Here is a 25,828-nt window from a genome sequence, read left to right as displayed (position 1 = left end):
ACCTTGGCTCCTGAGCCCCAGGGATTATGACTGAATGAGAATATGGGCCCAATGTTACCAGAGCTTCCAATTTTTTAGGTTAAGTTAGAAATATGGATTTTTATGTTAAATGTGAATTTTAAATGTTGGTATCAACTTTAAATTTTTTAAAAAAGCTGTGATCAAATAAAACATATCTGCAAGTCAGATCAGGCCAGGGGCCTGCAGTCTTCACTCACTGGCTGAAAGTATCCAACCTTCTCAGGCCACTGCTATCATATGCCCACCAGGCTTTATGGCTTGGTGCAACAGGGTGTCTGCCTATTGGTCCCCGGCTCACATGGGCTATACTAAACCCGGCCAACCACTGCCAGTTGAGAAGGTCATCTCAGTGCTTTCCTGAACTCTTACTTGGCCCTTTCCAGGCCATATAACCTTGCTTTACCATCTAGTACTATGGCTCTTAGAGCCCAAAACAGGACACAATCAGCTGTGTGTTTTCTAAAATGTATGATCTGTAAAGTCTATAAGTTAAAGGGAGAAAAAATGTCAAACTAAACATAAAAATTTTAAGTCACCAAAGAAGAAGAGGGGGTCATCAAGAACTTTAAAAATTATTTCAAGAGTCAGAGGGATCTTTTTAGTATTTTGTTTGGTTGGCTGGTTTTCTGGTTTACTGGCTCATTTTTTAGAGTACAGAGAATTTTCTTAAAAAAAAAATGCAGGAAGAGAATATGTGAAGCCCTCATCTACACATTCATCATTTTTACTCAGTATATTATACACATTTATGCTTAACTGCATTAGGCACATGCTTAAATTACAACCCCTCTTCTACCTACCTAACTGAGTTCTGAAAAGCCGTCCAATCTTCTTGAAAAAGGGAGTTGGGAGGAATATCATCCAGTTTACACTTCTTTCGTATTGACTGGAGAGTACTGGTGAAATCAGACACATACCTATGAGGGAAATAAAAAATTGACAGGGGTGTCATCATTAACTCCTCAAATCTCAAGACACCTAGAATTATACAACTTTGAACAAACTGCTAATAACCTGAGAGCATCTCTGGAGACTCTTACCAAGAGGTGAAACAACTTATAAACCTTTGTACTAACCTACGTATTTCATTGGAAGTTGGTCTGAAGAACTGCTTTAAAAAACATGGTCCCACTATACTGACCCACTGTCACCTGGGATGCTGAACACAGTTCACCGAAACAGGGTATTTTTGCAGCATTCTAATCTCCTGAATTCAAATTAATAGCTGAGCTCCTTGGCAGTAAGGGGCTGACTTCAGTGGCACAGTAGCATGAAGTTGATTTTTTTTCTTTCTTTCTTTATTTTTTTTGCATGGGCAAGCACTGGGAATCAAACCCAGGTCTCTGGCATGGCAGGTGAGAATTTTGCCACTCACCATCGTACTGCCTTGGATTCATTTTTTTAAATGCAGTTTTATTGAGATATATTCACATACCATATAATCATCCAAAGTATACAGTCAATGGGTCATAGTATCATCATATAATTGTACATTCATCACCACAATCAATTTTAGTACATTTTCATTACTTCAAGAAAAAATAAATAAATAAAAAAGAACACCCACAACATTCCATACCCTTTACTTTCCCATATTGGTGGTGCTTTTTAAGGCTGGATAGTCTTTGAAACATGAATAATTAAGTGCATGTTCTTGGGAAGGTGTGGTGAGGACAAAGTGAGGAACTGTGTTCTCTGGAAGCCAGGAGGCTCCCTATAAACCTAGTAACATCTGTGGGCATCACAAGAAGACTTCCTTCTCTCCCTTTCCAAGCCCGAGTGTGATGATCCAGGGCACAGCCCTGAAACAAAAGTGAAAGAAACTCTTTCAGGCCACTCTGCTAACTACAAAGATCCTGCTGCCCCCTCTACAGAACACTCAAAGCTTTAAAGTTAAAGCCATGAAATCTAATTCCACTGACAGCATTTTTCCTTCACCCCAAGAGAGGGGAGTGGGCTGAGCCACAAGTACAGATCTACAGGAGAATGTCCAGGTGCATAACTGTATTTCAACAATGGCTGTGGGAATTAAACCAGCTACCACCTTGCAACTGTGACAAATACGCACAAAGAGTATACGCCACCCAAGAGTCCTCATGCATTGCAAAGGTTCCTGTGGCGGAGCTCCCCAAGATGGCGAAGAGACCACAGATCATTTGGAAAGTGGGGATCCTGCTGAGCCACAGTTCAAGAATAGTTATATGCAAATGCTTTTTATATTTCATAATCCTCCAATCCAGAATTCTAAATGGGCTCATCATGAAATCTCTCAAGAAAGGTAGCCTTTATCTCATCAACTTTATCCCAGTGCCCTCCAATTCTCTTCTCACTAAAAATATGCCCAAGGGCCAACTACGTGAGAGTCACTGTGTCAGGAGCTTTAATTACATACATGTTTTCATTAAGGACTCACAATCACTACAGAAAGAAGATGTTATTACCAGGCTTTTAAATAGAGAAGCACTGGCCTGCCCAAGCTTCCCACTAGGAAGTATCAGAGCCAAAATTTGAGCCCTGGGTTGGTTCAGCTCCAAAACCAATGTTCTACTGTAGCCCAAAAGCCCTTCATTCTATAACCACCTCCTTAGCTGCTATAGTCTACAATTCCACCTGAGTTAAATTACACCCATTTACTCCCACCTCCCCTGCCTGCTCTATCCTCGCCACCCTGGCCTTCCTTAAAGCCCTTCCCCCAACACCTTCTCGCTAGTGAATCATATCCCATTTGAACCCTGCTAATGTTAGCTTCCACACCTTAATTCCCCTAATTTTATAAGCATCCCAGCTGTTTTGATAACTTCAAATTCTTCCCTCCTAAAGAAGTGACTTGGTTTTGCCATTTGTTTTTTTGTATAGTTTGAATTTTAAATACCTTGTTACTTAATTCTCATAAATTTGGTACACTACATTTGGATGGAATTTTATCAGAAATGGCATCTACATCCACAAAGACACTGCATCAAATATATGGCTTATGAAAAGTACTGATTACAATTTTTTCATACAGATATTTACAATTGGGAACTTCTCTATTGCAGCTCACAGAACTATCTCCTTGTCCTTTGCATTTGACAATTTGATCAATATATGATAGGGCATATTTTTCTTCAAGGTTTATCCTGCTTGGTGTTCTCTGGGCTTCTTGGATATGCATTGTCATGTCTTTTGCCAAGTTTTGGAAGTTTCCTGTCATGATTTCTTTGAATATTCCTTCTGGCCCTTTCTCTCTTTTTACCCCTTCAGGAACTCCTCTAATGTGCATAGTGGTATGCCTGATGGTGTCTCAGAGGTCAGTGAGGTATTTCAGCTTTTTATAATTATTTTTTCTTTCTGCTTCTCAACCTGATAAATCTCAACTGTCTTGTCTTCAAACTCATTAATTCTTTCTTTGGCCAGCTCCAATCCACTGCTGAAACCTTCCTGGGTACTTTTCATTTCCGTTATTGTGGTCTTCACCTCTAGTAGTTTTGTTAGGTTCCTTTTTAAAATTTCTATCTCTTTATTGAGATTTTCCTACTGTTAATTCATTGCTTTCATGATATACTTTGCTTCTTTTTCTGTATTTTCCTTCATCTCCTTGAGCATACTAAAGATCATTTTGTTTAAAGTCTTTGCCCAATATGTCTATAGTATGTTCCTCTTCACTGGTATTTTCTATATTTTTATTCTCTTCCTTTTACAGTAGCCCATCATTTCCTGTTTGTCTTTATAATCTTTTGTTGCACACTATACATTTTAATATTTTAAAACATTAACTCTGGTATTTATTCCCTGAGATTTCTTTTTCTTGAGCTTATAACTAGAGATTTTCTTGAATGTCAACCCTCCTATAAGGAAGGTCTGCCCAAGGTGAACGAAAAGTGCAGGGTTCTCCCTGCCTTTTCTAGGCCTTTGTCTTGTCCTTGCTTTGGCTTGCTAGTGGCTTAGGAGATCCCCTGTTTGCCTCCTTTACCTCCCAGGACACAGACCTTCTCCCTCTCCTGAGCATTCCACTGCCAGACTTAAAAGCTGGCAAGCCTTTGCTCCAGGCTGTCCGCCTCATTTTCATGCACTACTTTGTTTGTGTCAAGCTGCTTTTGCCCAGAAGGCAAATTCTAGGAGAGGGCACACCAGAGAGGAATTTCTCAAGTCAGTCTTTCCCAAACTGGAACAGGGCCAGGGACCCACAAAGGAAGCACCTCGTCTCCTAACTACCCTCGAGAGGGCACAAAGGAAGGCCAGAAAGGGCACAGGTACTCCTTCCACAGCTCCCCAAAGCTGTGCTTTCTTGACCAACCCAGCAAAGGCAGCCCTTCAACTGTCTTCTGAGGAAATATTCTGTCTTTAAACCTCCTCCACCACCTTTGTCCAGGGTGGTTGGAATAATGGCTGCCCTTAGGGCTGGGCCCCCAGTGATCTGAAGTCATTAATCAAAAGCAATGACCAGCCATCAGCTCTTGCCCGTATATCCCAGATGATAGGGAAGTGGGTTCTTACGTCTCTTTTTTTTTTTTAACATGGGCAGGCACTGGGAATCGAACCTGGGTCCTCTGGCATGGCAGGCAAGCATTCTTGCCTGCTGAGTCACCGTGGCCCACTCTTACATCTCTTTTTGGCATCAGCAAACTGTGCCAGGGGCCAGATCCCACCATGGCCTGCCATGAGAGTTGGGAATAGGCACTGATAACCACTGCACAGAGATCAATTTACTAGTCTTTAACAGCCTCCTCTTCCCACTTTGCCCTGGATGCTGAACAATGTTTTACTGGACTCCAGAGTTTCAAAATCGTTGGTTCAGACAGTTCCTACTTGCTTAACAGTTGCTCTTGTAGACAGACTGATTCCTGGAGCTTCCTACTCCATCATCTTCCCATAATCCCTCTCTACAGTTTGAATTTTTAATGTGAATGTGTATTATTTTTAAAAACGAAATAATCAAAATAACCAACAGAAAACCAAAGTAAAAATACAACTAACAAGAGTTAGGATCATAAGGCCCAGTTTCTCACCTTTCATAGTGGAGACTCAAAAAACAATATTTAAAAGTTGATAACCAAAAATTCTTCTTTCAGGTTTGTAGAGAGGCATTAGAAGACGAAAAGCAGAAATGCTCAAAACTGGTTACTACTAAGGAATGGGACTAAGGGTGGGCAGGCAGGGAAGGAGACTCTTTTTTCTTCATGTATTTTAAAAAATTATTTCTAAAAACTGCTGTTATTTTATAATAAAAATTTTAGGCCTCAAGGAAAAAAAACCTTTCTATCTACAAAGCCTGTTGAAGGCTCCTCTTTCTATGGGGACACATCTAGACCCATGTGCTTATAGCTCTGCCTGTGAGCAGGGCACAGGTCTTCAGAAGCCCTTCATGCCTACCCCTGCCTCTACCCTTGAGAGGTGCCTGCTGCCCACCAGTGCTTGAGAGCACTGGGTCCAAGGGCCTATTGACCCTAAGAGCCCACAGTGGCAGCCTCAATAATTCTGGAATGACAAGAACTCTTTAAACTTACCACAGCAAAACAGCATTCTTTTCAATAAAAGGAATTTCTTGAAACTCAGGGCAACTTCATTTCAGAACAAGTTACCAAGTGAAGGGATCTTGGAGAGCATAAGAATGTATTTGTCTATAAGCTGAGGCTGGAACATATGACTTCCTGAGGGCCCTTAAAACCACAACAGCACAGGTCAAAGAATCTACCTTTCTTTCTTTTTCCTGACCAAATACACTTTTAGTTTCTCCTTATTTCACTTTTTTGTTAACAAGCTTTATTGCAGTGTAATTCACAAACATACAATTTGCCCATTCAAATTGCACAATTCTATGTTTTTTAGTATATTCACAGAATTGTGCAATCATCACCGCAATCAATTTTAGAACATTTTAGCAACACAAAAAGAAACCCATATCCTTTAGTAGTCAAACCCTATTTCCCTCCAGCACCCACTGTCCCAGGCCTAGGCAACCACAAATTTATGTTCTACCTCTATATATTTCCCTATTCTAGACATTTCATATAAATGGAATTATGAAACATGGGATTTTTGTGACTGGCTTCTTTCATTTAGCATAATGTTTATATTGCTTTCTTATTTAAAATTTTTAATTACACAAGAAATACATAAATTTATACTTCTTTTTTAAAAAGTTAGAAAATAACAAATAAAGTTAAATCCTCAAGATCATCATCCCCAAACCCATTCCTTCTTCATTTCCCCAGATAACCAATGTCTTTTTTTGTTGTCTAATCTTCCACATTAGGGTTCAGCAAACTCTGTAAAGGACTAAACAGTAAATGCTATAACTTTTGTGAGTCATAATGTCTCTGTTGCAACTGCTTAATTCTGCCTTCCTAGTACAAAAGGAGTCAGACAATAGATAAATAAATGGGTATGTCTGTGTTCTAATAAAACTTCATTTACAAAAATAGGTGACAGACCAGATTTGGCTTGTGAGCTATATGTAGCTTGGCAACCGTGTTCTGTAGGGATAGATAATGCATTTTAAAGTATTTTAAAAGAGGTAGAACAGGGTTGGGACACTCCTGGTTTTGTTTTTTATTTTATAAATAAAGTTTTACTGGAATACAGCCACACCCATTTGCTTATATATTGTCTGTGACTTGCTTTTATGCTACAAAACCAGAGTTGAAGAGTTGCAGCAGGGACCTGGTAACTCACAAAGCCTAAAATACTTACTATCTGGCCCTTTGCAAAACAAGTTTGCTGAACCATGCTACTAAAAATATACCCTAATTTTTTTTTTTAAGAAAGAAAATGTTCTTTATTCAAAGACCATATGACTGTATGTTGTAACTTAATAAATTCCTTTTATAAAAGCCTCTCCATTTCTAGTATATTGCATTCTGGCAGCATTTAGCAAAGTAATACACTAGTATATAAAGTTACAATTGATGTTTGTATATTAATCTTGTACCCTGCAGCCTTGCTAAACACACTTATGAGTTCCAGGAGTATGTTTTTTGGTGGTGTGTGTGTGTGAATTCCATTAGATTACATAGACAGTTATACCCTACATTGCTTTTTGTCACTCAACATGTTTTCATAATCTATCCATGCTGATATGCAATGGTCTAATTGATACCTTAACTAAATAGGGTTTCCTTGTAAGAATATACCATATATCTTAATCTTATTTAACCATTGCCTAATTGATGGGCATTTAGGTTGCTTCAAATGTTTCACCAATACAAACAGTGCTGCAACAAATGCCCTTGAGAATGACCTTTTGGGATCCGGGGCAAGTATTTCTCCAGGGTTCATAGTAGAAACACAGAACACACACCTTTTTAATTGGGACAGATGCTACCCTCCAGTGTTGCCCACCCTGTACCCACTTCCTGCAGCCTTACTTGGCAAAAAGGGACTTCAGGGCTGTCAGCAGGCCACAGGTCCCCAGGCCATTGGTGAACTTGACACATCTGTCAACGGCTGCAGACGCCAGACCAAAGAGCTTGTTCACAGAGTGGCTCAGTTCTTGGACACAGTCAATTACTTCCCCATGCTCCTGCTCAGCCAACACAGACAAACAAAAGCTGCATCAGACTCCAGAACATCTGAATAAACAGTAAAATAGGGGGAGACCACCCAACCTTCTCATCTGTGACAAAATCACTGAATAGGGACATCAGAAATATCGAAATACAATCCCAAACTGTGAGCACTCTTAGAGCAACTGATACAGGGGAGAGACAATCTTTCAGTTGTCAGTGAGATCACAAAAATTAACTCCTGGCAGAAAAGCAAGATCAAACGTCTAGCTCATCCTTTTATTTTTCATTTCTTTCCTCTTTTTGTGCGATTATTAAGATGGCACCTTTCCCTTTTGCCCTTGCACTAGGATTCAAAGTTTTCATAGTAGACAATCCTAAAGAATTACTGAAAGGTGCAGGGGCAAGAATGTAACTGAAGTAGAACAGACTTTCTCAGTACATCCCTAGGAAAGGGGAAAATGGCAATAGGTTGCAAATTTGAACTACCGTAAGATCAATTTTTAAGCATCAATTCATCTCATGCTAGAAAACCTTAAATTAACTTGAAAACAAAATAATATTTGAAATGGAAATGATCTCTATTCCCCTTGGTGTCCACAGAGTGAACTTGCCCTTACAGCACTGTCCCTGAACACTAAGCTTGTGTGTCCATATCTTCCTTAAACAAAAGATTGTTTTAATAAAAAATGAGCTACACCAGGGAAGATAATCAACTTAGCCCCCAAAGATTTAAGCCTATTGCATTGCCAGATCTTTATTGTAGCTTTTAAATAGAAATTTAGTAGCATTTCTATGTTCTTATCTTACCACAGATGAGATTGCAAAAGCCCAAGAATTTGCATAGAGCCAGATTATGCAGCTGATTCCAACTGACTCCTTCTCCAGTGCATCCCACCCCCAATGCTTTGCTAGATTTGGCTAAGAGCCTGGTAAACAGAGAATCATTCTTAAACGCCACTGTCAGTCTTAGGACTTTACCAAAGGCACTGCACTGATCTGGATGAGCAGGTTTTTCTCTTCCATATCACCATATTTCAGCTGGTAAGGTTTGTACGGGCCATATACAGCATCCACCAGTTCCATGACTTTCACCTGGTTGTGCTCCTCTTTAGGGAATCAGAAATTGAAACAATAATGAACAATTTAAAACTAATTGCTGGAAAATAACAGGTGTCTGGTACTCTACTGGAACTTTTCCTGTTTTATTTACATTTGGAGGTAACTACACCTTGTTAATCTGCTTCTACCTTCACGGAAGCTTCTTCAACAATCATTTCAGAAAATATTTTCGTAAATGTGGGCTTTGTGTATTGGTTGCCTAATACACTCTTAAGGACCCCAACTCTCTTGTTCCCAAAACCTTTCATTCTTTTTCTTTTCTAACTTTTTTTAAGTGTATAATATAACATATATACAAAGCAAAGAATGAAAAAAGCAATAGTTTTCAAAGCACTCTTTAACAAGTAGAGTTACAGAACAGACCAGTTTGTCATGGGCTACCATACCATCATCTCAGATTTTTCCTTCTAGCTGCTCCACAATATAGGAGGCTAAAAGGGATAAATATTTTTTATCATCACCATCAACTTTTTTTCCTACAACCCTTCATTCTTAACAAGACTTCAAATCTCATTAGGATCAGGTTCAGGAAGAACTGTGAGATTTCTCACAGGTTCTGCAGGAAGAACATTTTCCATCTCAAGTTTTCCCAGGATTTTATAGGAATAGGTTATCCTGTACACTGTGCATTTCAAAAATTCTTATATTAAACTCCATAAAATATTTTAAATCTGTTTGTATCAAAAAAACTTTTTTTTTTTTTGCATGAGCAGGCACCAGGGATCAAACCCGGGTCTCCGACATGGCAGGAGAGAATTCTCCCTGCTGAGCCACCGTGGCCCACCCTGTATCAAAATTTTAAACATGCATCTTCTATGACACAACAATTCAACTTATAAGAATTACCCCAAAGAAATAAAAAAATATGCCGAGATACAGAGCACAATAAGGACATCCATGAAAACACAGCTCAGGATCAGGAAGCTTTGGGAAGAGTCTCAGAGCCCTCTTCAGAGCATGGGCACAGGTGATGGCCTACTTACTGCTCTCTTGACACCGTTCTGCCCCCTCCAGTATGTCATCTATACTAAAGCCAGAAAAAAACATCCTCCAAACAGATATCTGATCACACAACTACCCTACTTATAACTTTCCAATGATTCCCGCTGAACTTAAGCTGGAGCTTAAAATCGTTTCCATAGTTTACAAGCCCTCCAAAGCCCAACCTCAGGAGGCAAAAGAGAGTGGTGGCTAAGAGTGAAGACTCTTTCATCAAAGCTCTACCCTTCTTAGTCCTGTGACTGTGGACAAATGACAACCTTCCTATGCTTCAGTTTCCTCAACTATAAAATAAGGATAATAATGGCATCAATCTAATAAACGTTTAGTAGAGATCAGGCAAAATAATACAGTCAAGCATGTGGTAAGCACTCATAAACACCAGCTCTTTTTATTATTACCTTTATAGCCTCATCCTCCTTCACTCTTCCCCTGACCTCCAACCTTCTCTGAGTTACTCAAAAGCACCAGTGCTCTCCACTCACATGCTCCTCCTTCTGTGGGAAGGATCTTGTTCCTCCTTATTCGTTTTCATCTAATTAACTACTCCTCCATCTTCAATAGTCACTCAGCTCATACCAGTATGACCATCTTTTTTAATTTACATACTTTCTTAGAATCATTCTCCTTTTCTTCAAAGTACTTATTTCACTTGGTAATTACACACCTACCAGTGTGACTATTGATTATCTCTCACTAGAATATATATAGTATGACAGCATAAACTGTGTCTGGTTTTGCTCAGCACTGTAGCCTCCTCACCCAGCATCTGAGCAGTAGCTTATTTATTAACTTGAATAAATTAGTTAGATATATTTTAACTTACCCATAATACAGCCATAAAAAAAAAAAAAAAAACATAGCAATAAAGACTGCGGGCACTTACCTCCATACCCAGGTTACACCTGACCCCAGCCCATAAGTCGTGCAATCCCCCCCCACCCCGACTCTCCTCCCAGCTCTGTGCATGCCTACATCAGTTTAAAGCCCTCCTAGATCTGCGCAGGTGTGTGGCACCCAGTCACAACCCCTAGCTTTGGGAAAGTGCAGACCTACACAGGCAGGCCACATCCGTCCCCAGCCCATGCAGGCACAACATGGACCCACTGCCCTGAGCTCTGTGTATACACACAAAGGGTCACATGCCCTAGACCAGCACACACCAGGGCCCCGCTCCCCAGACCCATGGACCTGCACAGCCACATCCTTCCTGCCGCTGGGCACCCACACTCACAGGGACCAGCATAGCATCCCTAACCTCCGCTACAATGCATCACCACATTGTTGTGTCCCACCCTGCACCCTGCGTCCTGCTCCATACCCATCCCGCAAATACAAGGCTTTAAACTACTGAAAGAAATCAACTTCCAAAGTAAACCAATCAAGATATTTACATGTTGCAAAGACAGCAGAAGATCACTGAGCATATCATGATGCAGACAGATAGAGCCCAACCTATCAAACAAATTAAAATACCAGAGGAGACACCGATTTGGGGACAACTAATCAAAGATGTTCATATAACGCCACTAAATAAAATAAATGGGATAGCTAATGACATAAAGGAGATCAAGAAGACACTAGAAGAGCATAAATAGGAATTTGAAAGAATAAATAGAAAAATAGCAGATATCACAGAGATTAAAGATGCTGTAGACCAAATAAACATACTTGAGACACACAACAGCAGACCTGAAGAGGCAAAAGAAACAACAGCAAACTAGAAGGCAGGACAACTGATTTCGAACACTCAAAACAGTAAATAGCAAAAAAGATGAAAAAAGTGAATTGGATCTCAGGGAAATGATGGACAAAACAAAGTGCACAAATATAAGAATTACGGGTGTCCCAGAAGGAGAAGAGATGAGTAAAAAGCTAGGAAGAATAGTCGAGGATATAATGGGGGGAAACTTCTCAACCCTCATAAAGGACCTAAATATACAAGTCAAAGAAGCTCAACAAACTCCAAACAGAATAAATCCAAAGAGGCCCTCCCCAAGACACATATTAATCACTCTGTCAAATGCTGAAGAGAAGCAGAAAATCCTGAAGGTGGCAAGAGAAAAATAATTGACTACATACGAGGGTAACCACATAAGACTGAGTTCAGACTACTCCACTGGCACTATGGAGACGAGAAGGCAGTGGTATGATAAATTTAAGATCCTGAAAGAGAAAGACTTCCAGCCAAGAATTCTGTACCCAGACAAACTGTCCTTTAAAACTGAGGGAGAGATTAAAATGTTCACAGACAAATCCTGGAAGAATCTGTGAACAAGAGACCGGTTCTACAAGAAATACTAAAGGGAGTTCTGCCAGTTGAAAAAATAGACAAGAGAGGGAGGTCTGGAGGAAGGCATAGAATTGAAGAGTTCCAGTAAGGGTAACTTAAAGGATAATATGAGAAAGAGTGAAAAGAATATATAGATCTAACAAATAAAATCCAAAAGATAACATGGTGGATTTAATAAACGCCTTTTCAGTAGTAACTCGAATATTAACGGACTAAACTCACCAATTAAAAGATACAGACTGGCAGAATGGATTAAGAAATATAATCCAGCTACATGCTGCTTACAAGAGACTCATCTTAGGTACAAGAATACAAATAGATTGAAAATGAAAGGATGGAAAAGGATTTTCCACACAAGTTATAGCCAAAAGAAAGTAGGAGTAGCTATACTATAATATCAGACAAAATAGACTTTAAATGTAAAGACTTCATCAGAGACAAAGAAGGACCTATATATTAATAAAAGGGACAAAAAAACCCAAAACACATTGCATGTGTATATAAAAAAGACACATACGCACTGTTGGGAACCAGGATTCTCACTGTACAAGAAGGGAGAGACAAATGGGAATGGCAAGAGCTAAATAACTTGTAGAGTTGGGTTTGATTTGGAAGTATCAGTATTAACTGACAATCTTTTAAATATGTATTTTCCAGCTCTATCCACCAAAAGGGCCTAGAAATAATGAGACCTCAGCCACAATGAACACCCCTAGTCCCCAGATCTTGGTTTAAAATACCACTTCCCACTAAAAAGAAGAAAAATGGCTGATTCCAGCTCTGAGGCAGAGAAAGTACAAGGTGTTCCCAGAACATTATTAAGTAAGGGACATGTCAGAAAAATGCACGAGTCAGCTGGACAGGGCTACCACTGACTGAATCTGAAATAATTTGAGCATCAAAATAAATAATGAAAATAATAGATCATTAAAAAAAAGAATACATGAGTTCATGGTGATATTAAAAAGAAAAAGGTAAATCTCCTCTTTACAAAAGAATGCCAGCAAATAAATACAAAAGGAATGGGAGAATTAGATAATCACTTTATAACCAATAATGTAAAAAATAATCCTGGCATCATCAGGTAAATGCTTCTTAGGGAATAGTATATTCCCATGGGCTCAGAGAGTCATCCTGTAGATTACTCATTCATTACAAAGAGGAAAAGGCTAACTTTACAATGGAGAGATCTGGCAGACACCACATTAATCAAGTGATTAATCTAACCCATCACTAATAATTGGATGAGTCTCCTGATGTGATGCAACAGGAAATACAAATCACCACCAGTGTAGTATTCTTGGCGAAAATGTTTCAGCTAAATCTAATCATAAGGAAACAATCAGCCAATTCCAGAACATGGGACATGCTATAAGAAAACTACCCTGAATTCTTCAAAAACGTCAATGTCATGAAAGATAAAAGAAAGATTAAATGCTTGTTTTAGATTAAAAGAGATTAAAGAGACAGGACAAATCTTGATGGGATGGGAGGGGAAGAAGCAGCTATAAAAAACATTTATAGAACTGGAAAATATTTCATATGGGCTGTATATTAGACAATAATATTAAATCAATATTAAGTTTCTTGGGTGTGATAATAAAATATTCTATTAAAAACATATTACATATGTGTACATACTGAATCTAGATGGGCATATAATCCAAAATATTATTACTGATTGGTAGGAGGAGGAAGATTTTTTCCTTTTTTGTATTTTCCAGATTTTTTCTATAATGACTAAAGTCAACTTAAATTATGCTTAAGTTTTAGTTTTCACTGAATAATCTTTTATAGCTTTTGAAATATACTATGTATATATATACGTACATATACACATATATAAACTATTAAAATAATAGAAAATCGTAGATGCAAAACATAAACCTAAGAACTATATCTGTAACATACTTGATAAACAGTGGGAAAAAATCCTTACTGTGTGAAGATCTTTTGGGAATATACAACAAATTTTTAATAGTGGTTAACAGTGGTTATTTTTAGCAAGTGGGTTTAATTTGTGCTATATATTTCTATATTATGAACTTTTATAACATGCACTCTTGTTGCTTGTCATGTAATTATTATTAATATAATGAGTTTAAGTTCCTCTTATAGTCAAAAAATAGATAAACCCCCAAAAAGAAAAATACACAAAAGAATAGGCATTTCAAAAGAGCAAAAATAAAATTTTTAAAATTTTTAAACTTGCTAGTTATCAAACAAATGAAAAGTGTAAATGATGTATCACTATCTGAGAATCTGACAAAGATCAGAGAAAAAGAGAGAGTCTAGTACTGGTGAGGGCAAAGGGAAATGGGCATATTCATCCATCACTGATAGACAAAGAAATAGGTAGAAACTTTCTCAAGGGCCAGACATGGCAAAAATCTTTAAATTTTTCACTTCTTAAGGTATTTCCAAATTTTAGACTTATTCTAAAGAATAATTGGTCAGGCTAAAAAATGAATAAGATAGTACATAACAGGATTATTTATAACTGTGGTTTAAAAAATTATAGTATGCCATAGTTATAAAGCAGTCAGTAAAAACCATGTTTTAGAAAAACATTTAATGCCATGAGAACATGCTCATTAAAAAAAGAAACGCAATTAAAATTGTATATACCCAATATTTTAAAATCCAGATATAAATATTTGTAAAAAATGGTGTATTTACATTTGAGTTACCAGGAGGAAATACAGCCAAAGGTGTTTCACTTTGAGGAACAAAATTACGGAAGATTTTTATTCTTTCTTAAATTTTTATATTTTGCTTGTATTTTCCAAAGTTTTTTTGTGTGTGTATGCTGTATAGCTGGGGTGACATTTCATCCTTTTTCCACATGAATATCCCATTACTGCAGCACCATTTGTTGAATTTGTTGTTTGTTTGTTTTGGGAAGTGCATGAGCTGGGAATCGAACCTGGGTCTCCCACATGGTAGGTGAGAATTCTACCACTAAACTGCTGTTGCACCCCCTGAAGTACTTTTAATATTAAAAATACATTTCTGAAGAATTCTCTAGGAACCATTAAAAATCGGCTAACAACGTGCTTCTATAGCTGATTCTTCAGAGGTCAGCTCTGTCATCTTCAACAATGCCCATCACAAGTCTGGGAAACTGACCTGTTCCTCGCCCTGCCTTCATTCCACTCCGCTCCAGCCAACTGCACGGCCTAAACACGTAACCACTGTGACACCAGCATCCCAGTCCCCTATGAGATTTGCTATGAGTAAGGCCTGACAAGTGAGTGTGCCAGAACACCTGATGAATCATCAGGTACCCGAACAATAAACACACTCCCTGGAATGGACAGGCAATTATCCGCAAGTATAATTAAAAAGAGTAACTACTCAATAAACCAAGTCAGCAACACACCAGCCAAAAGGCAGAACAAGGCCTTCCAAAAGCAACTTCCTGATTTGACAGTAGCATGCATCATGAGATCTGAAGTTATTTAAAAATTTATGATGCTCAACATCAATGCGAAAACAGGTGGGAAAAAGTAACACACCAAGCACTGTGTGGCCAAATGAGAATAAGGAGTACTTCACTTTTCAATGGGAAGGCCCATGCTCCAAAATCACCTTTCATCCTAACGCAGTGCCCCTGTCCTTAAAACTTGTTCCCTCTTCAAAAAGCTCCTCTAACCTATTTGTTCTCTTAAACCTCCTTTTCAGGTTGAGTTGTCCAAGGTTTTATGATGACTTGAAAGAAAGAGGACATGACCCTCACAGTGTAACCTGTTGCCTACTCATTGCCATTAACGTCAGCCTGCCTTGCTGTTAAGCCTCTGTGACATCCTAAGCCCTTGCCGAAGTGTCCATCTCTTCCCCTCAGCATGTGGAGCACCTGGACAGTCCTGGCCTAGGTACATATATTAAACAACCACCACTTCCCTAATGGCAACATTTTCATGGAAAAGGTTTCAATATTTGTTGAGAAGGACAACTACTAACCCCTTCCATCTCTGTAAAATCAGTCACCTGAAAAGGCAAACCAACCCAGGCCTCAGAACCTTCAGAAAGAGGGAGTAGAAACAAGTCAGAGAGCCAAGAGGAAGGAATATTTACGTAGGTGAGGGAGCAGTGCCATCTCCAAGCCCTTGGCAAAGTGGACGGTGGTGTCGTAGAACTCCAGCAGCTTGGTGAGCTCTAGCTCGGGCCCCGCCCTCTCCACGCCAGTGCCCAGGCAGATGGGCAGGGAGGGCACCAGAGCCCCCAGGGTCTGGATCAGCAGCACGGTCACCACCTCATGGGGGTTTTTGAAAACCTGCAAGGGGGGAGAATTTTCCTTATTAGTACACGATACCAAAGAGGAGTGCATCTTTTAAAGAAGCAGTCTCCTGGATCACTCGAAGGCATCTCATCCCCATGCCTGGCAGGACCAAAGTTTTCCTCAACGCAAATGTGAACACTCAGAGAAGCAAAGCAAGCTGGCAGAACTTGTAATCTGCCCGAAACGAGTGGCCACTTCATGTCAATAGCTACTCCAAGAGCACAGCTGTTTTCAACTCTATCAAATGATGTCATGTAGGGTGGGCCACAGTGGCTTAGTGACAGAGTTCTCACCTGCCTTGCTAGAGACCCGGGTTGGGGTTCCCAGTGCCTGCCCATGTAAAAAAAAAAAAATGATGTTCTGTAGTAGTATTTAGACGGTCACTAAAAATTGGCTAGAGAGAGAACTGTGAAAATAGTAGGGCAGAACTCAGGGGATGGGAGGTGAAAACAAAATATAATTAAAGAAGCACAAATCATTCAAACAGAGTTTAAGCAGCTTTAAGCAGCTTTGGAGCCTCACCCACAGCTAATCTTCCCCTGAGAGAACTCTTCTGTCAAGATGGCCCTATCAGGGCAGTGCGACAGTAGCTCAGTGGCAGAGTTCTCGCCTGCCATGCTGGAGACCCAGGTTCAATTCCTGGTGCATGCCCATGCAAAAAAAAAATTTTTTAATTTTTTTTAAAAATGTCCCTATCCTCTATTCTTAAAGACCATTGGGAAGAGTTTATCCAGATACTTTTAGATTATAGAATCACTTAACCATTGAGAATGTTTTTTCTGGTCTATGTACTACAGACCTCTTGGACAAAATTTGAATAACATACAGTCTTGGTGGGTGGGGGTGGTGAGGCATCCTCACAGATGCCCAATGTTGACTTAAATGCTGTTTTATAATAACATAAATATGCAAAAGTATGAAGTGAGAATAAGAAGTATTCTTATGTGACTATAAAGTTAAAAAAAGTATAAAGTTAAAAGCTCTGAAACCAATAAAATTCAAAACCGGACAGATGAAGATGATGTTTCACTGAAACTAAACTGCCTTTTTCTTCATGTTTGGTGTTACAGCACAGGTCCTTTAGAGTTCATCATGCTACTACTACTTGATGCTGCGTGATGAGAATTCTTAGACCACCTCTCTATTTCAACTACAAAGAAAATGTCCTTTGTCAAGAAGGCACTGCATTACCTGGCATTTGCTTGGCACCCCCACTTATATCATGGAAGTATAAAGTCTGTTTCTATTCTTTTCTCATTAGCCCCGAATAGACTATCAACACAAGTGAATCCAGTGAAATCCTGAGACAACAAGATTATAAGGTGGTCATGCACATGAACCAAAACATGCTCCTGTTTTTTCTTAGATTTTCATCAAAATGAATAACACAACTTTTAAATTCTCATGCAGAATTCACAAAACATGAGTGGACACCTGTTTGGTCTGAGGAACCCTGTACTGGACTCTGCTTACAGCCTCCCTACTCAAGTCTGAGAGAAAGAAACAAGGGATAGAACCCGACAAGCCCAACAAATAGCAACAACGCCAAGTTACCAATGATGCTCCAGTATACTCCTCTCCCAAGCAAAAGACTTCCAGCTACCTACTGGATGCCACTGTGAGGCTGAGCCACTCTCATTCGGAAAAAGTGTTCTAAATTAGAATCTATTCTTTTCCCTCTGATCTCCCATACCTGTTGTGGTAGTTAGATTCAGTTGTCAACTTGGCCAGGTAAAGGCATCTAGTTTTGTTGCTGCGGCCATGAGCCAACAGTACATGAACCTCATTTGTTTCTGATTACATCCGCAGTCGAATAGGAGGCATGCCTGCTGCAATGAATGACGTTTGACTTAATTGGGTGGTGCTTAAATGAGAGAGTGCAACGTAGCACAGTCCAAGTTGCTCAGCCCAGGCCTTTGGAGATGCAGAAAGAAATCACCCCGGGGAAAGCTGTTAGAACGCAGAGGCCTGGAGAGAAGGCCAGCAGAGACTACCCTGAGCCTTCCCACGTAAGAAAGAACTTCAGATGAAAGTTAGCTGCCTTTCCTCTGAAGAACTAACAAAATAAATCCCCTTTTATTAAAAGCCAATCTGTCTCTGGTGTGTTACATTCCAGCAGCTAGCAAACTAGAACACCTGTTTTCCCTCAATTTTGCTATTTCTGTCAGTGGCACCTCCACTCGCTCAGAAGGAAAGCATCCCTTTTGACTTTCTTTTCTTTCAGGTCTGTTACCAATTACCAGGTCCTACCTACTGTTCCTTCTTCTTGAACTGGATGCTTATTACTACCTTATCCAGTACAGGGTCCAGTACAGGGTTCCTCAGACCAAACAGGTGTCCACTCATGTTTTGTGAATTCTGCATGAGAATTTAAAAGTTGTGTTATTCATTTTGATGAAAATCTAAGAAAAAACAGGAGCATGTTTTGGTTCATGTGCATGACCACCTTATAATCTTGTTGTCTCAGGATTTCACTGGATTCACTTGTGTTGATAGTCTATTCGGGGCTAATGAGAAAAGAATAGAAACAGACTTTATACTTCCATGATATAAGTGGGGGTGCCAAGCAAATGCCAGGTAATGCAGTGCCTTCTTGACAAAGGACATTTTCTTTGTAGTTGAAATAGAGAGGTGGTCTAAGAATTCTCATCACGCAGCATCAAGTAGTAGTAGCATGATGCTACTACTCATCATTTACTCTCCTCGTCATTCATTCGGATGCCAATCTCTTCCTCATCAATTCACCCTACACACTATCATCAAATGCATTATGTTTAATGTTTGCTGTTGTTGTTGTTGATCTTGTTTTGTTTTTTGGGGGAAGAGTCCATGGTCTGGGAATCAAACCCAGGTCTCCTGCATGGAAAGCGAACATTCTACCATGGAACTACCCGTGCACCCTTATTTTTTAAATACACATATTAAAATCTGTAAATAGTGCATTTGGCCACATTTGTTTTATTTCTCTCTTTCTTTCTCTCTGCACCATCTGAGAGTTAGTCGTAGTATCATGACATACCACCTCTGAATACCTCAGCATATTATCTCTTAAAACTAAGGGCAATCTCTATATGACCATGATATAATTAATTAAACTTAATCTTGATGTACTATCATTATCTAAGACAGCCCATGATCAAACTTCTCCAGTTGTCCCTTTAATGTCCTCAATAGTTTTTTTTTTTTCAAATCATACAGAATCGAATCAAGGATCATGCATTTCATCTCACTGCCATATTTCTTTAGACTGCTTTAATCTAAAACAGCTCTCCAGCTTTTTTTGGCTTTCACAACACTGACATTTCCAAAGAGTTCAGGTCAGTTGTTTCACAAAATGATCTTTAGCTTGATTTGTCTGCATATTTCCTCACAATAACATTTGGGTTAAGACTTTTTGGCAGAAAAATTGCACAGGTGATGTTTTGATACCAAAATAATTCTTAAAACGGTAGTGTCATCATTTACTCTCCTGCTCCAGATCCTCACAATTTACCTGAGAAAACCAAACTTCTCCATCTTGAGTTCATAATTTCTCCATTCCATGTTTCTCCTCCCCACCTACATTCATTTTCCATTAGCTGCACTAATATAATGCTCCTCCCTCTCTAGCCAGCACTTTACATCACTATCTCCTAAACACACCAATGTAAAGAGAATCATAAAACTGGAAGACACCTTTAAATATTGCCTAGTCCAACTCCCTCATCTGAAAGAAGAAACAACTTACTCCAAGAAATGAATGGGATCAAAAATGAAAACTATTCCTGTCTAGAAAAAGAAACTCTGACTCTTCCCAGTATTTTCTGAGAAAGGAACAGCAACAAGGACTTACTTCGCTTCTGTTTGCTAATTAAATGATTTGGGAAGGGAAATAGACTAAATGACTCTATTCCAAAGAGTTCAAACTGTTGGCCAGCTGAAAATATCAAGTCATATCCTAGACCTTCAGTGGCATTTTTTTTTTGATACATGTTTCAATTAAAATATATCAGGTCTCTTAAGCTTGCAGGTTTCCCCTTTCCTTTAAGGTGACCAGTCAAAAGGGACTCTCTCCTCAATGGCCAAAGAAAAGCAAAGAATTCATAGACTTTTAGACCAAATTTATCAAATAGGATTGTATGCTATGCAGAAACAATCAGACCCTACCTCAAACCATACTCAAAAATTAGTTCAAGATGAACCATGGACCTAAATGTAATGTGAAACAAAGCTTCTAGAAGAAAACATGGAATAATACCTTTGCAACTTGGGGGTAGACAAGAAAGCAATGACCATAAAAGAAAAAAAAAATTGATAAATTAGGTTTAATCAGAATCAAAACCTCTACTCAAGCCAGAGACCGGGAAGAAATACCAACAAGAGAACTCCTACAACACAATACTAATAAGGCAAACGGCCCCAATTTTTTTTGTCTGATGTGCAGTGGAGATCACATTTTATTCTTTTTCCATGTGAATATCCCATTACTGCAGTGTCATTTGTTGAATTATTATTATTATTTTGGAGTGTATGGGCCAGAAATCTAACCTGGGGGGTCTCCTGTGTGACAGGTGAGAATTCTACCACTGAACTACCCATGCAACACCCCCTAATTTTCTTTAAATGGCCAAAAGACTTGAACAGACACTTCACAAAAGAACATATACAAATGGCCAACAACACAAGAAAAGGTGCTCAATACCTTAGTAAGCAAGGAAATGCAAATTAAAACTATAATGAGTACTACTACACACTTACCAGAGTGACTAAAATTTTAAAAACTGACAAAGATGTAAAGCAGTTAGAACTCTTATACACTGATGGGGAAGTGTAAAATGTACAACCACTTTGGAAAAAGTTCTGATGTTTTCTTATAAAACTAAACATACATCTATTCTATGACCCAGCAATTCCATTTCTAGGTATCTACCCAAGAGATATGAAAACATGTACCCATAAGATTTCTACAAGACAATTCAAAGCAGCTTTATTCATAACTGCCTCACACCAGAAATAGCCCAAGTGTCCATGAATAAGAGAATAAATAAACTGCGGTGCAATATAATACAATATAATAGTATTCAGCAATAAAAAGGGACAAATAGTATTCAGCAATAAAAGACTAGTTTTCAGCAATAGCATTTAATAATAAAAAGGAACAAATTATTGATATATCCAACAACATGAATAAATCTCAGAAACTTGCCAAATGAAAAAATCTTACCAAACAACACTGCATGATTACATTTATATGGAATTCTAGAATAGGCTAAACTAATTTATGGTGGGAAAAAATCAGAACAGTGATTGCCTTCAGGGTTGTGGGGCAGGCATAGACTGGGAAAGAGCATGAGGGAAGGTAAGCATAAGGTAAGGTAATGGTCTGTATCTTGATAAGAGATTGGGTTACACCGGTATCTGCATTTGTCAAAACTAATTTAAGATCATTGCATTTCATTGCTGAGTACATTTTACTGTAAAAATAATGTATTCTAGTCATAATATGTATGCTATGAAGCGAATGATATCTACAACTTACTTTGAAACGCATCAAAAAAAGATGGTTCAATGAATAGATAGTCATGGATGGATGGACAGATTAGGGATAAAGCAAAAATAACAAAATGTTAATTATAGAAACTAGGAGGTAGATACATGTGGTTCACTGAACAATTCTTTCAACCTTTTCGTATGTTGGAAATTTCCAAAAAAAAACACTGGTTGAGAGGTATCTAAAAGAAGAAACATTTACCCCAGCAACTTTGGTGTGTACTGAGCATCAAGAGATAATAGCCTACCTCCCACACTTACATCCCAAAAAGGAAATGAGCCATGTGCCAAAGGTATAAATTAACATAAACTCTACCTTACAAAATTTAGGATAAGGCTCAACTAAAAGTTTGAGAAGTAAAAGTCCTTTTTCTTTGATGACAAAGGGTATCAGTACTTATGGACATAAGCTGTTTTTATTCTCACGATACTAGAAGTAGAAGAGGTGAGGATGCACAAATAAGTATGGATGGACAGGGTCACTGAAAATTGACAATCACATAAAACTGTGATACTCCCAGAGGAGTAGGTTTGGTTTTTGTTTTCTTTTTTTATGTAAGTGAATCAGATTGGTTTGAAAGAAATAAATAAGGGCAGAAAGGAGTGTTTCAACCAACTTGAATGGTATGACCCTGTTCTAAGGACTTTTCACCTACTAGTCAGTCGAGCTCATACTGCGAATGATGGATGAACATTTGAAGGGTGATTCACAACTAATTGTGAAGAAAAAAACAAAGAAAAAGAAGCCACACCATAAGCAGGCCTAGTAAGTTATTACTCCTTTTCCCCCTTCTGTAAAAGGATCTTTGCAGCCCCAAGTATCAAGACAAGAGAACAATGATTCTTACTGTCTATGGCTGAAAATATCTAGAGACTTTGGAAAATTGATGGAAAGTTTCTACTTAAAACAAGGTTTCTCTGTCTCACCTCTCCTCTAGTTAGAGGATATCTTTATGCTCTTTCAGATGCACCTATTCACTGTTGGTAGGGAAGTAGAGTGGCGCAGCCCCTCTGGAGGGCAGTGTGGTGGTTGCATAGGAGGCTAAGGGTGGGGTTACCATATGATCCTGCAATGTATCCTGCTAAGTATACACCTGAAGGAACTGAGAGTGGACACACAAATAAACATTTACACACTTAAAAAAAATACATGCTTTAACTCTCGTGTATTCGGGAAACTAACTTCAGGCCAGGTAAACTTTACCTGAAGTTAAGATACAAAACAATCATGTTCACTCACACAGCACCTGACTAAGGGCCTCCTGCTTTTAGATCTGAAGATAATGGTCTTCTGGAATTCCACAGGCTCACTTATTGAACAACATGCAACATTGTCATATTAGATTCCACTTAAGATATAGATGAGAGTGATAAGAAGAGTTTTCATAGAGACCTAAAGATTTTGCTGATGTATCTGCTGACCCCTTCAGCGAGGGCAGTGAATGGGGAGGTTCTTCAGGTAATGCTCTGCAGTTGAGAGAGCCCACTTCTGGAGCAGTCACCTGAACCCTTGTCCCCACAGGCTTTGTTCTCTCTAGAACCCATATGAGCTCTTACCTGCATAGCCCATTGGATTTGTGTGTGCCAAGCACCAAGCAGGGCATCATAGAGCCCAGTGAGCTGCCGGTCCAGGGGGAGATCACTCTGGCACAGTTCTTGCCAGGTTGCTAAAAGCTGTACCTGTAAGGGCAGAACAAAGTGAGTCTTACTAGGTAGATCTGTCAGGCTCCCTGCTAAATCCGTCTACCCTCCCACCAAGGGCAAGTAATTTACTGTTCCCTGCCACCCTGGGCCACTGTTGTTCATCTCATTCACTTTTTAAAAAGGTGAGGGGGTGCCCATGGTGGCTCAGAAGATTGAGTTCTCGCCTGCCATGCCTGAGACCTGGGTGCAATTCCCAGTGCCTGCCCATGCCCCAAAAAAAAAAAAACAGAAAAAAATAAATAAAAAGATGGAGGGAAACGTTTTACAGTAACCTGCTCTGATCACCATTCAAAGTTTGACTCTGTTGCCCTCCAAGTGATCCTCTCTCCTTTTATCCTCCCAACAGTGTGCCAATGTACTTCCACTCAGCGCACTACCACTCCTCAGAATAGACCCTAGAGGTAGGTGCACACGCATTTAAGCTTCACATCCTAACACTTCTGCTTAAAAGACTCATCGACATTGGACTTGAAGGAATTACAGTTAGCCCAGGAAGTTTTCAAGTGTTTTGGTAACCTAACTTCAACAACCCTAGAAAAACATAAAATTCTTATAGCTTGCTTAGGGAACAAAGAAAGCTTAAGACATGAATCTCCTTCAAAAAAAACAAAAAACAGAAACATTACAACAACTTTTCCAATATGAAAATGAAATCCATCTTTAAATATTTTAAAAAAAAAAAAAATGAAACTGATGACTTTTTTCCCAAATGGTAATGAAATGAATCCACAGGCTGGATCAACAGCACCCCCTGCCGGCCAAGTAAAAGAAAAAGCCCAGTTACTATTAACGCATTAAATAGATATCCCTTTTTAGTCTATGGTGTATTGGAGTGGCTGGAGGGAAGCACCTGAAACTGTTGAGCTGTGTTCCAGTAGCCTTGATTCTTGAAGACGACTGTATAACTATATAGCTTTTACAATGTGACCATGTGATTGTGAAAACCTTGTGTCTGATGCTCTGATCCAGGGTATGGACAGATGAGTTAAAAAAAAAAAAGATAACAAATAAATAAATAATAGGGGGAGATAAAGGGTAAAATTGAATAGACTGAAATACTATGGGTCAATGAGAGGGAGGCGTAAGGAGTATGGAATTATGAGTTCTTTTTTTTTTCTTTTTATTTCTTTTCCGGAGTGATGTAAATGTTCTAAAAATGATCATGGTAACGAATACACAACTATGTGATGATATTGTGAGTCACTGATTATATAGTTTGGTTGGACTGTATATGTGTGGATATCCCTCAGTAAAAATATTTTTTAAAAAAAGAAATCATAAAGGGTGCATGGGTGGTCCAATGGTAGAATGCTTGTCTTCCATGCAGGAGACCCAGGTTTGATTCCCAGACCATGCACCCAAAAAAAAAAAAAAAAAAAGAAATCATAAAGCAAATTAAGAAATATTTGTAATGAAGACATGAAAAGTGAGGTAGTCACAGAACAGAGACACCCTATGGTGGATCAAATGATATTAATGATCTTGCATCCCAAAATAACATTGTAAACATCAACCATTATTAGATTGGGAACAAACTGAATCAACTACTATTAAAATGGGAATACAGTAAATTTGTTGATCACAAATAGAATGTAAACAAATTGAGGTAAACATGGCTTTGTAATAAGTGATAATCAGACATCTGTGTGAAGAAATATGTACTGATTTGATGTGGACCAGATGGATGTGTCATAAAAAGCCAGTGAAGATGCCTCTTTGGTGAGTATCAGGTTGAGGCAGACTGACACCAGATAGACCCTCGCTACCAATCTCACTGCAGCACTATGACCAGTGCCTCCTGCCATCCAGCTTTGGAACCTCCACTAAATGCTTATATCTGGTTTACAGTCCAGTGGCTCTCAGGCTGATGGACTTGAGACACTGATGTATCCTCCACCTTTAAATTAATTGTGCGCCTTTGACCTGACTATTGTACACTGGTTGTATTGGCAGCTTTCAATTAAGGAAGCAAATAAATTGCATTGGAAAAAAAAGGCCCAGACAATCCCTCTGAGTATGAAACTGGGATTGTGCAGCCCAGTGTTTTAAGCATTACATGATTGTAATCATTCATAGCTCCTTACCTTGTGACACTTATAGTAGTAGGCGAGAAGTTGGGGCATCCGGTCAATTGCAGTAAAAACTTTCACAAACATTTTGGCCTGATCTAAAGGAAAACAACATAAAATACATCCATACTGTTATCAGGTTCATGGTAGCCAAGAAAAAGAATTCACTGGGAAAAAATGTGGATAGATGTAAGCTCATATTCTGAAGTTCCTCCCTAGGTAATGAATTAACTCATGCATGGAAATGATAAATACAAAAAATTAAGCAAAGTTCAGAGCAGAACATGTGACTTGATAATTAGACAATGCAAGCTTTTTAAAATAA

The 25,828-nt window shown here is 38.9% G+C and overlaps 1 protein-coding gene across 1 annotated transcript in view; it reads right to left on the bottom strand.

Annotated features, from left to right (window-relative positions):
* Positions 1 to 25,828, bottom strand: part of COG7 (component of oligomeric golgi complex 7) — a 123,169-nt gene that overhangs the window by 61,608 nt on the left and 35,733 nt on the right. Inside the window, exons 5-10 of the mRNA XM_077141553.1 lie at positions 25,519 to 25,601; positions 23,288 to 23,410; positions 15,997 to 16,195; positions 8,487 to 8,614; positions 7,368 to 7,522; positions 822 to 938 (exon numbers count right to left, since the gene is read on the bottom strand). Of these exons, the coding sequence (XP_076997668.1) occupies positions 822 to 938; positions 7,368 to 7,522; positions 8,487 to 8,614; positions 15,997 to 16,195; positions 23,288 to 23,410; positions 25,519 to 25,601 (805 nt within the window). The remainder of the gene's footprint in view (positions 1 to 821; positions 939 to 7,367; positions 7,523 to 8,486; positions 8,615 to 15,996; positions 16,196 to 23,287; positions 23,411 to 25,518; positions 25,602 to 25,828) is intronic.

The sequence above is a fragment of the Tamandua tetradactyla genome, chromosome 23, assembly GCF_023851605.1.
Source record: "Tamandua tetradactyla isolate mTamTet1 chromosome 23, mTamTet1.pri, whole genome shotgun sequence".
NCBI classification, from domain to species: Eukaryota; Metazoa; Chordata; class Mammalia; order Pilosa; family Myrmecophagidae; genus Tamandua; species Tamandua tetradactyla.
The sequence above is the reverse complement of the archived record's forward strand: the minus strand, read 5'-3'. Positions and strand labels throughout refer to the sequence as shown.